This window comes from Aotus nancymaae, unplaced genomic scaffold (genome assembly GCF_030222135.1).
Source record: "Aotus nancymaae isolate 86718 unplaced genomic scaffold, 86718_ANA_hifiasm-v0.15.2.pri h1tg000020l, whole genome shotgun sequence".
NCBI classification, from domain to species: Eukaryota; Metazoa; Chordata; class Mammalia; order Primates; family Aotidae; genus Aotus; species Aotus nancymaae.
Genome location: NW_026988432.1, coordinates 7951347 through 7964845, shown reverse-complemented (window position 1 = coordinate 7964845; position 13499 = coordinate 7951347). Strand labels below are relative to the sequence as shown.

Here is a 13499-nt window from a genome sequence, read left to right as displayed (position 1 = left end):
TAAAGCAAAATATTATACTGAAAATGCAATGTTTTACTCATTTTCCCAGATCACCTAATACATTTAGTATATAAGCGATACTTAGAAAATGGAGTTTGGACTAGATGTTCTATAGAATTGTAGGAAACAAAACTGTAAATGTTTAATAACTAAGGGCAATAAAGAGGCCTAGGGAATAGTTTTCTAGTTTTCATAATTTCTCCCATACCTGCATTTTAGTATGCCACTCCTTTCTTTTCATAATAAGTACACCACAAAACACTGATGTCTCAATGATCTGAGGTATTTTTACCGCTAACATTCAGAGATAACCTCATATTTAAAAACACAGTATGAAGATTTTAAAGAAATTTACACATATTAAAATCATCTTTAACAGACTTCATACAATGAAATATTTTGTAATAAAAGTTAACAAATTAATGCTATAAGCAACAATAGTTATGGACCTTGAAAAGGAGTGGAGAGAATCCATACTTTATAATTTCATTTAAACAACATTCAAAACAGGCCAACTGATCTACAGTGACAGAAGTCAGAAAGAAGTGTGGCTTAGAGAAGGAGGGAGAGGTAACAGATGGGAAGGGGCCTTGGAATGCTGGTAACATTCTATTTTCTGTTATGGGGGTGGTCACTTTTTAAAGACAGATATGTTCACTTAGTAGAAAAAGCACTGAACTATTTACTTTTCTGAATGTTTATGAAAGTAAAAAAAAAAAAAGCCTTTACAAAATTAATGCTTTTTTTCTAATAGCATTTTTAAAATCATTTAAAAATGTAAGAGTTCTGATTAAACTAACAGTGCACAATTTCAGAAACTGTGATTAGCAACACACAGAAGAGACACCACCTTGGGCGCTTCCGAAAAGTGCTTCTTTTTAATAACTTCCCTGCCGTATACTCTCACAATTATCTTTTCTGTGTCCTACTCTTTTTATCCATTCTTTAGTAAAAACAGTAAAACTTGTGAAACTATTACATTTTTAAATTATGCTTATAATAAAAACATGTTTAAGCATTCAACCTTTGATCTAGTAATGCCCTTATTAGGAATATAAGAATCCAAAATATGAGTAAACATGTGTATGTGGCAATTCAGCATAGTGTTATCAAAATATCAAAGAAAGAAAAAAAAAGAAACCTAAAAGCTTAATTTCTAGAATCCTTGTGCAAATCATAGAACATCTTTCTGGTAAAATATTAGTAACCATTAAAATGTATGAAGTGTTTAATTAAATAAAAAATGTATGTTAGATAATAACAAATGGTAAAAAAAGAATCAATAGGCCAGGTGCAGTGGCTCACATCAGTAATCCCAACACTTTGGGAGGCCGAGGTGGGAAGATCACCTGAGGTCAGGAGTTCAAGATCAGCTTGGCCAACATGGCGAAATCCCATCTCTACTAAAAGAACACAAAAATTAGCTGGGTGTGGTGGCTCACACCTGCAATCCCAGCTACTTGGGAGGCTGAGGAAGGAAAATCACTTGAACCTGGCAGGTGGAGGTTACAGTGAGCCAAGAAAGTGCCACTGCACTCCAGCCTGGGCGACAAAGCAAGACTCTGTCTCAAAAACAAAAACAAAAACAACAACAAAAAAATAAAAATAAAAAACTTTTATGGATGTTCTCAATTTGACTTAAAGCAAAAAAGAAAAAACCTCAAAACTAACTTGAAATTATGAATGAATTTTTATTCTTTGTTTTAAAAATTTAATGTTTTGTTTTAAAAATTTAAAAAACATTAAAATATTTTTAAAATGAACATCTTATTTTTCTGAATAAAAGTTAAAAATAAAGCTTAAGAAAAGAAAGGGCCAGGTAAAATAGAAAGGTAGGAAAAAGAAAAGTACTAGAATAAAGACTACTGCAGAAGATAGTTTATTGCTATCACAGGCTAAAAGCAGCTTTGTGAAAGACAGCTAAAGCAACATGTTAATTAAAAAAACAACTTTCAAAAGACATATTAGGGTATGAAATCATATATTACATAACCAAACTACAAATATAGTTAAGTTTAGACATAAAACAAATTACCGAATATCAACGAGTTGAATCAAAAAAAAAACCCAGGATATTTAATCCTACCAGATGTGTCTTCTGAAAATCTTTTGATAAGTTGCTAAAATAAAAATATTAAGCAATTAAGTTGCTGTCAGAAAGGAAATAGTAGGATACCTTCAAGAGAAATGCATGTGACCAAAAAAAAAAAAAATCCCATAAGATACTAAAATACAAAACACAACAGTGATGTACAGAAAGTACAACAAATACAAAAACATAGGACAGTCCTCAGAAACCAACTTGATTAACACTTAGAAACTAAAGCACTGCTAACACTATTTTGAATAAATAAAACAAGAAAAAGAAAAGTTTCCATGACATTAACATATGCTAACTAGAAAATAATTTCTGAAGCAGTAATGGAAACTACTGTTAATTCCATGTGTCAAGGAACCTGGGAAATAGTGAGTAAGTGAAGACCTAACACCATAAAAACTCCAGAAGAAAACCTAGGCAGTACCATTCAGGACATAAGCATGGGCAAGGACTTCATGACTAAAATACCAAAAGCAATGGCAACAAAAGCCAAAATAGACAAGTGGGATCTAATTAAACTAAAGAGCTTCTGCACAGCAAAAGAAACTATCATTAAACTGGCAAACAATAGAATGGGAAAAATTTTTTGCAATCTACCCATCTGACAAAGGGCTAATATCCAGAATCTACAAAGAATGTAAACAAATTTACAAGAAAAAAAACAAACACCACCATCAAAAAGTGGGCAAAGGATATAAACAGATTTCTCAAAAGAAGACATTTATGCAGCCAACAAACATGAAGAAAAGTTCATCGACACTGGTCATTACAGAAATGCAAATCAAAACCACAATGAGATACCATCTCATGCCAGTTAGAATGGCGATCATTAAAAAAACAGATGCTGGAGAGGATATGGAGACAGAGGAACGCTGTCACACGGTTGGTGGGAGTGTAAATTAGTTCAACCACAGTGGAAGACAGTGGAGCAATTCCTCAAGGATCTAGAAAGTAGAAATACCATTTTACCCAGCAATCCCATTACTGGGTAAATATCCAAAAGATTATAAATCATTCTACTATGAAGACACACACACACATATGTTTACTGTGGCACTATTCACAATAGCAAAGACTTGGAACCAACCCAAATGCCCATCAATGATAGACTGGATAAAGAAAATGCGGCACATATACACCATGAAATACTATGCAGCCATAAAAAAGAATGAATTCATGTCCTTTGCAGGGACATGAATAAAGCTGGAAACCATCATTCTCGGCAAACTGACACAAGAACAGAAAACCAAACACCGCATGTTCTCACTCATAAGTGGGTATTGAACAATGAGAACACATGGACACAGGGAGGGGAACATCATACACCGGGGCCTGAAGCGGGGTAGGTTGCTAGGGGAGGGATAGCAGGGGGTGAGGGGATGGGGAGGGATAGCATTAGGAGAAATACCTAATGTAGATGACAGGGTGATGGATGCAGCAAACCACCAGGGCATGTGTATACCTATGTAACAAACCTGCGTATTCTACACATGTACCCAGAACTTAAAGTATAATAATAATAAAAAAAAAACTCTGACATGTACCTAGCTGAAGAGAAGGAAAGGCTACTCTCGATATTAATGATAAGAACCAAGACACACACTGCAGAGATAAGATCAGTAGGCTTTCAATGACCTCCAATCAATTAAAAGATACATCAAGTGTACCAATTATATATGTATATATGTATGGAAAAATGTATTAGTATATAAGACATAATCTCTTCCTTCAAGTGATTCCAAAGTTACCAAAGAAATTAAATAAGTCAAACATATACATGTATACATATACGTATATATATAGATAACAGCAAGTCTTGTCTTTTACAAAACTAAGTTCTATGGGGCCAGGGACTAATTCTAACCTACTCAGTTTTACATCCAGCATGTAATACTGCTAGCCCATTGTAGGCAATCAATAAATTATTCACTGAATGAACAAGTGAAGGAAAAAACAAACAAATGTACAGACTGCAATAAAACGTATGCAATAAAAACAACTGCAAATTAAAAAATAATTTCATATCAAATGATTTGTCAAAATTATTCAAAATGTTAACCATTTCTCAATTTCTACATTTCCCATATAATCTTTGTTACACTATTTTGAAAATGTCCTAAAGCACAATACCTTCACACCATGAAAAGATCAGAAGAAATTTACAACACAGCATTTATTTATAATAGTCAGTAAACTACAAACAAGCAGCATTACCTACCTTACCTTTTCAACAGGGAGAAGCGTTTGTAACAGTCGAACTGCAAACAGTGAAATGCTGATAAAGGCCATTCTGTGGTGCACAAGGATCACCTCTGATTGTTCCAAACTGACACTACTCTTATGGTAGCACATAGTTTCTCCAAGGGCTCCCAACACCAGGAGCAGTTTCTCTTTCTAAAAACATTTACACAACATAAAAGAGAAGAAAACTAATTTTAGGGGCCAGTGTACAAAAGCCACTGAGAATAGTTTAAAATATTATCATTATCATTAAATAGGAAAACAAACCAAAATGTATTCCTCTCTCTGAGAATTACCAATACCTGCTGACATAATTTAAAAAGCACAGAAGAATGACAAACCACCTACATTTTGAAAATATAACTAATAATCTTTATGTATTTAATATGACTCTTTAACAATGAATAAAATACAAAAGGTAATGAATAATAAATTCCTCCTAGTTTCTAGTGCTTAATTGTTCCAATCTGGAACATTTATAGGTAAACTCCTCGTCAAGTATTTCTTATGCTTACTATACGCCTAACACAGTGGCAGGCATAATGGAAAAAAATGCATTAGTACAAGAGACATGATCCCTGTCCTCAAATTGATACCAACAGTTCTAAAGAAACGAATTAAGGAAAGTCAAACAATTAAAAAGCAATTAAATGTCAAATTGTATAAACTCTGTCTTCAGATAATAAGGTTTCAAGTGGAAAATGTTATGGCATCATAAATTTTAAATAATTTACTACTCCAAGGGAAATAACATCTTTTATACTGAAAGGTATACATTAAATATGAAGAAGAAGCTATGCGTAGTAGATTGACTTGTAAGTCACATCAGTATAGACCAAAGTATATGCCAGATATGCCTCCATAAACTAGTGGGTAAAAGGACACCTTTAGTAAGAAAGAAAGAAAGAAAAAAAAAATGCTAAGCTCTTACCTTCAATTTTCGATTAAAAACATACGAAAATAAAAATGAGAAATACCTGCAAACTAGAAAAAAAAATCTAATATAATTTTTTTAATGCAAGGATGACTATGCAGGGAACAACTAAAAGGTATGAGGCCCAAAAGTCACATGTCATTGGCAAGGATATGCAAAATCTGGAACTTTTGTATATTGCTGGTGGGAATGTAAAATGGTGCAGCTACTGTGGAAAACATAATGGCAGTTCCTCAAAAAAATTAAACACAGAATTATCATATAATCCAGCAAATTCCACTTCTGGGTATACACCCAAAAGAACTGAAAGCAAGGTCTCAAAGAGAGATGTATACACACCCAGGTTCACAGCAGCACTATTCACAACAGCCAAAAGGTGGAAACAATGCAAGCGGCCACTGAAATGCAGACACAAAATGTGGTATGTTGTGTATACATACAAGAAAAGGGGGCCGGGAACGGTGGCTCACGCCTGTAATCCCAGCACTTTGGGAGGCTGAGGCAGGCAGATCACGAGGTCAAGAGTTCAAGACCAGCCTGACCAACATGGTGAAACCCCATCTCTACTAAAAATATAAAAATTAGCCAGCCATAGTGGCACACAGCTGTAATTCCAGCTACTTAAGAAGCTGAGGCAGGAGAATGGCTTGAACCCAGGAGGCAGAGGTTGTAGTGAGCTGAGATCGCACCACTGCACTCCAGCCTGGGCAATAGAGTGAGACTCCATCTCAGAAGGTAAAAAAAAAAAGGGTATTGAGCCTTCAAAAGGAATTAAACTCTGATATATGCTGCAACATGGATGAACCTTTGAAACATAAAATAAGCCAAATACAAAAGTAAAATAAGCCAGATATAAAAAGACAAATATATTATAGATTCCACTTATTATATGAGGTACCAGGGGCTGGGGGTAGGCAGAATGCGGGTTTACTGTTTAAAGTTGTGTAGATAATGACAATGGTTGTACAGCAATGTCACTGCAGAAGTAAGGAAGACAAAATAATCTACATAGCAAAAAAAAGCAAAAACTTTTGAGAGTAGACCAAGCATAACTATACTATAAAAAGTTTAAATGTTCCTATAAATGAAACATAATTTCATATGGAAGTAAAAAACAAAAATTGAAAATTTATACATACAAAAATCCTTAACTGTCATGGGATTAAGAGTTAAAAAAGAAAATAAAATTTTTAAAAAAGAAAAATCTTCATGCATAAAAGGTTAAAAATTCAATGTGTAGTAGAATAAAAACAAAAAATATCTAAGTAATACAAACAGTGAATAACTTAGGGCAAAACAAATTAGAGTAATTTTCTACTGATTAACAATAAAGACTCAATAAAAATCAGTCTGTGATCTGAATAACACAGAACATCAACAAACTTGTTATTGATATGGAGTTACAGATTTTATCTCAGTCTTTTCAGACTTAATTAAAATTAATAGACATAAACTTTGAACACTGCAAAGAATATAACTTCTCTTCAAGTCTCCAAGAAACACTGACAAAAATTAACTTTAAAAATACTTCACCACACAGAAAACTTCAGTGTATATTTAAGGTTATATTTTCTCCGATCCCCCAAGAAATAAAACTAAAAAGTAATAAATATGTAAACCAAAAGTAGAACAACCCTTACAAAATTAAAACAGAAAAACTAAAACATCCTCATACAAATAACTACTGGTCTAGAGAAAACAAACTGGAAATACAGTGACAGTCATATTGACAGGCAATTAATTCCTCTATATAGTATGTCTCTATTAAAACAGTACTACATCTAAGAATGATGTCTCTATTATTCAAGATTAAGTTTGATAATTTACAACTTAAATGAATAAATATATTTACAATCTCAGCATTGCAGGGCTTCTTCTAAAAGTCTATTTACTTGTGAAATTGTTTAAAATAACCTTGCTAATTCTAATGATGAATTGAGTGGTTTTCAAAATAAAGCAAATGCTATAAGAATGAGTTTTGCAGTTCTATTTCCAACGTTTCTTCTAAGCAAAAAAAAAAAAAAAAAGTGCTTTTTTGGTTTTCTTTTGTTTTTAAGGAAAGGATTGAAAAACAATAGTAAGTGGCCCACATTTTTAATTCTTTGGGCTAAAGATGTTTAAACAACAACACTAAAGGAGTTCATGGGTTGGGGGGAAACCAGTTTTCACAGGATAGTCATAATTTTTACAACAGAAGGTATAAAACTGAAATACCAGATTAGCAGAATATCTTAATTACCAATAAAACAGATTTTATAGCATAAACACAACTTATATACTATCTCCACAATATACAATGGGTTGTAGGATTCCACAAGGCACCTGGAGTAAGTAACTGCAGCAGGCTCTGCCCCTCACATGCTTCCAATGGACCTTCCACACTGCAGCCAGTCACAGTTCCTCATGCCAATCTCATCAGGCACTTCCCTGATTAAAAGCAATCTTTTCCTGCCTTCAGAGGAAGGCAGAGCTACTCAGCACCATGTCAAAAGCCCCCTACGAGAAGATCCTCATTTATCCCACCAGTTTCTCTCCGCTATTTGCAACTCACATTTCATGCTCTAGGTGCTTGTGTTCTAGCTACCACCAGGCCTATCCTTTATCTCTGATTAGAACTATCCATGCCTCTTTGTCATGGCTCACAGTTCATTCTTAGTCTCTGCCAGATTAAAATATATATATATTATTTTATTTGCTTGGCCAAATCCTACTTGTAATTTAAAACTCAGTTCATTCAGATCTACAAAAAGCCCTCACTGAGGCCAGGCATGATGGCTCATGCCTATAATCCCAGCACTTTGGGAGGCCAAGGCAGAAGGATCACTTGAGCCCAGGAGTTCAAGACCAGCCTGGCCAACATGGCAAAACTCAGTCTCTGTTAAAAATACAAAAATTAGCCAGGAGTGGTGGCACATGCCTGTAATTCCAGCTATTTGGGAGGCTGAGGCATGAGAATTGCTTGAACTCAGGAGGTAGAGGTTGCAGTGAGTCAAGCTCATGCTACTGTACTCCAGCCTGGAAAACAAAGTGAGATTCTGTCTCAAAAAAAAAAAAAAAAAAGCCCTCACTGACATCCAAGTTCATAGTTCATAGTGATGGCTAGAAATACAAAACCTCAGGTGACCTCGAAAAATAAACCGTGCCTCAGTTACCTAATTTACAGGGTCATGATAATTAAAAGACTTCATAAATAGTGCTTAGTGTCTGACATATAGTGCTATATTTAAACTATCTTAGTTTAACTGTTATCCCTCTATGCTTATCTGTTTCACTAATGTCACATTAAAAGTATCTATCACTCACAGGCATGAAAAGCACATCTTACTTATTTGACACCCCAAGTGCCTCACATATATTAATAATAGGCAATCAAGAAATGTGAATTAAAATAGCTGTCTTTGGAATGGTGGCAGCAGCAGGGAAGGTCTATGTAATTAGAGATCCCACTACCCCAGTTATCAATTCACACTCTGGTCCAAATATCCTTAATGAGCCCTTACTGGATACAAAGCCCTATCTTTAGTTTCTTTCACAATCCTCTTAGCCCTTCTTGAAGTCGTACCAACACTCTATAATTCTACCAACAAGTGTTGATGTCGAAGTTACCAGTTCATAGCAGGTCAGATGGGAATTTAGAAGCAATGAGTCATAAAGATAAAAAGACTGCTTTTCAGTTAACTGCATGACAGGAATGACACAGAAGAAACGTTGAAAAGGAACAGAAGACAGACCTAAGAGTCTAGGTTACCTGGTAGGAGGTGAAAGCTCCTTTCTCCTTACACCTTGAACCTATCTCAGCATGTAAATAAGGAAAAAACAGACCCAGATTTGATGGTGGAAGACTAGGGGGAATGAGATGTGACACATTTTAGGTCAGCATAACTAATTTTGGTGAAAATATATTTTCTTTTATTTACTTCAAGTGATATAAAAATATTCAATTTGGGGGGGAACTGAAATTCCCTTACATACTGAATTATAATTCCAGACAGAATTGATGCTACTGATACTAGCACTGTGTAGAAATACCTAGAGATTTGATAATATATCCTCAGGTATTTAATTTCCAAATTGGTAACAACACATTTATTATTTTGTTTTCTTAATGACGCAACAAAAATACTGCTTCTGTCTTTCTTTTGAAAATTGGCAAAAGTATGAACATTAAGAAATTCTACTTGTTTGCTTCTTTTAAAATATAGCCAAAGAAAAGAGACATTTATTCTTTTTAAACAAGTAAAAGTAAATCAAATATAATTTCAAGTACTTCTGTTTTATTTAGCATTTCTAACATACCAACTGGCACTTGTACCACAGAATTAACCTTTAAAGTAAAAATAATTCATTGAATCATAAAGTACCAGCAGCCAAAAGTTAAAAGTGAATGACTAACTTTTACAGATAAATGTTCTGGCCAAGAAAATTTAAGTTAATTTAAGAAACAACTGATAAAGCATTCCTCACACTTCAAAGGAAAAATTTACTTGTTGAAAACCTTCAATATGTGAAAAATCTCCTAAAAGTACTAAAAAATAGTGTGATAATCTTAAGGATTAAAGTTAAACCAAAATTAAGAACTATTCTCAGAAAATAAAAGACTTGAAAAGACACCTATTTTAAAATATGCAATTTGTTTCCCTTTTCAAGAGGTTCGTGTTATGAAAAAAAATAAAAGTCTGAATTTTTTTCTTACATGGGTATTGTTATTATGTAAATATCTATTTTTTTTTATGTTCAGATCTCTATTCACAAGGCCTTTAGACAGCCTGTAACAATGTTTAATTAAATATAGACCGACTTACATCAAAATAGCATAAAGAGAAAAAAACTGACAGCTGTATAAGTCAATATATATTTTTATGACTAATAAATTTTTATTCTACTGCCTTGACAAGGCAACAAAAAGGGAGGGAGGGAGAGAGAGGAGAAGGAAGAAAGGGAGAGGAAGGAAGACCAGACCCTAGGAATTCACATTAACAGAACAGATAGAATACCAAATCTTCAAGGCAGGCAAGGTTATCAGAAGACAATTTCAAAATGAAAGATATAAAATGACAAATGATTTATAATACTTTGAAATGTTAAAAAAGACATGGTTTCCAGTTACATAGAGACATACACTGGTAGTCCACAGATCTCTTAAATATTATGTTGAAATACAACATTCCTAAGGCTACTACTGTATACGTGTGGATTACTCATGCAAAATATTACTTATCAAAATACTTCTTGCAAAAAAAAATTTAATGCCATATTTTCTAAAATTACTCTACTGAAATACAAACAGCAAAAAACAAGGTATCCTTCTGATCTCTTCACACTTTCAATAATTATTCTAAAGCTGATCCTGAATTTTCACTGTAGATAAATGTACATTTAAGCCCCTAATAACTCACAGATAGGCCAGTTGCTTAAATGACATAATTTAAAACTTTATGTAAAACTTCCAATTCTGGCCCTGAAGTAATAACAAGGACTTCTCCTGTCCTTCCTAAGAAATTAACTAGAAAGTGGCACAGTAGGCAGTGCAGGACTGTGATACCAGAGAAGGAAAATAAGCAGTAACAGTCCTACTATACCTGAAAACAATTACTGTACAGCAAACACAGGCAAGGGAAACCCAAAGAGTCTGACCATCTCAATGACTTTAGGAGATGAAGATGCTTCTGGAAGTTGAGATGGTTAGGAATTGCGGGAGAGCTATGCAAATAAAGAGATTCAGAAACCTAAACAAGTTTTCATCTAGTCCATGCTGAGATTAAGTGGCTTAGATTATAGGAAGATACTTTATAGGGCAAAAGTGATCACTGAGATTTAAACTGAACAACTCCCAGAGCTCACACAAGACAATAAACTCAAGCTTCAACCAGCCAGAGTAAACAGTCATCATTAATCACTTTGAACATTCAATAGAGGTCCCAAAGGGTCACATCTCAGGAGCAGTTTAACCCCAAGCAAAGGTTCTTCTAGATCAGAGTTTCTCAACCTCAACACTTTCTCAAGGTTTTCTGACATCCTGAGCCAAAAAATTATTTGTTGTGGAGAGCTGTTCCGGCTGCTATCCACTAGAAGCCGGTAGCTCCACTCCAGGTGTGACAATCAAAAATAGCTCCTGATATTGCTAAACATCCTCTGGGGGGCAAAATTACCCTTAGTTGAAAACCATTATTTCAGACCCATTCTAGCAAAATTTTTTAAAGTCTTGAGAAAATCAAACTTCTCTGCAAGTAACATAGTCACCCGTCACTCTCAAACCTCTGGGTTCAAGTGATCCTCCTGCCTCAGCTTTCCAAATAGCTGGGACTACAGGTGTGCACTTCCATACCCAGCTAATGTTACTATTTTCTGTAGAGATAAGGTCTCGCTTTGTTGCTTAGGTTCATCTCAAACTCCTGGCTTCAAGCAATGCCCCCATGTTGGCCTCTCAAAGTGCTTCAGAACCCTCCCAAAGTGCTTCTAAAAGGGCAAAACAAAAAATCAAGACGTTCAACATGGTACTATTGAAAAGGTCCAGCATCCAATCAGAAATTACTACACATATCAAATACTAAGATCCATAAAGAGAAAAATCAGCCAGTGGACAAGTCCCAAAACTGAAATACTCAGATGCAGAAGACCTATATACTGACAACTTCAAAACATTGCAGAGACAAATTAAAGAGCTAAAAATAAGGCCAGGCATGGTGGCTCATGCCTGTAGTCCCAGCACTTTGCAAGGCCAAGCTGGGCAAACCACTTGAGGTCAAGATTTTGAGACCACCCTAGCCAACATGGTGAAACCCCATCTCTACTAGAAATACAAAAAATTAGCCAGGCATGGTGATGCACGCCTGGAATCTCAGCTACTTCAGAGGCTAAGGCTGCAGTGAGAGTCACTTGAACCCGGGAGGCAGACATTGCAGTGAGCCAAGCTCGTGCCACTGCACTCCAGTCTGGGCAAAAGAATGAACTCCATCTCAAAAAAAATAAAAATAAAAATAAATAAAGAGCTAAACAAGCGAAGACACATATATGGTATTCATGGATCAGAAGACTCAATACTATTAAGATGTCAATTTTTCCTGAATTAATCTACCAATTCAACTCAATTCCATTCAAAACCATAGCAGGCTTTTTTTTTTTTTTTGTAGAAATTGACAAATTTGATTGATGTTGAAAATACATTTATTTTGGCTAAAATAGCCAAAACAACTTTTAAAAACAAGAACAAAGTTGAAGGACTTATACTACCTGACTTCAAGACTTACTATAAGCTACAATAATTAAGTCAGTTGAGTATTGGCATCATAAGAGAAAACTGATCAAATAGAGTCCAGAAGTAAACCCATATATAGTCAGTTGGTAAGAAATTCAGGAAAGAAAGGATAGTCATTTGAACAAATAGTGCTGAGAAAATAATTGTATACCCATAAGAAAAAAAGTTCACTGCTTACCTTGTACTATATACAAAAATCAACTCAAAATTAATCAAAGATCTAAAACCTAAAACATTATGTAATACTTCTAAAAGAAAACACAGGAAACATTCTTTGTATCCCAGGTTAGGCAAAGATTTCTTAGATAAAATATCAAAAGCATGATCCATAAAAGAAAAACTAAGAAACTAAACCTCATCAAAATTAAGTATTTCTGCTCTTCAAAGAGCTAAATGATCATCTCAGTAGAGACAAAAGAGATCAGGCAAAATACAATAATGATTCATGATCAAATTTCAATATACTAAGAATACAGGAAACTTCCTCAACTTTATAAAGGCATCTACAAAATACAAAAATAGTAGAGCTAATATTATATTTAATGGTGAAAGATTGAATGCTTCCCCTCTAAGATCACGAAGGAGGCTCTCACCACATCCATCCAACATTGTACTAAAGGTTCTAGGCCAGGTTAATTAGGCAATTTAAAAAAAATCAAAGGGTATCCAGATTGAGTAGAAAGAAATAAAACTGTATTTATTCACAGATAAGATGATCTTAAAACTGTTTTTATTCATAGATAACATGATTTTATAGGTAGAAAATCCTAAGGGATCTACGAGAAAAAAAAAAAGAAAGAAAAGAAGAAAATAAACTTATCAGAACTAGTAAGTTCAGCAAGGCCACTGAATAGAGAGCAATACACAAAAATCAATTGTATTTCTATATACTAACAGTGAACAATCCAAAACATTTTTAAATTTCTCATTCACAATGCCATTGAAAAGAATAAAATACTTAAGAATAAGTG

General features: G+C 34.2%; 1 protein-coding gene across 6 annotated transcripts in view; it reads right to left on the bottom strand.

The window, feature by feature from the left end:
- The window catches only part of RTTN (rotatin), a 185981-nt gene that overhangs the window by 152424 nt on the left and 20058 nt on the right, over positions 1–13499 (bottom strand). For all 6 annotated transcript variants that reach the window (XR_010343605.1, XR_010343606.1, XM_064379025.1 and 3 more), the window contains one exon: positions 4322–4492. Coding sequence is in view for 4 of the 6 variants with exons in the window: in XM_064379025.1 (XP_064235095.1) it covers positions 4322–4492 (171 nt within the window). In the remaining 2 variants the exon portion in view is untranslated. The remainder of the gene's footprint in view (positions 1–4321; positions 4493–13499) is intronic.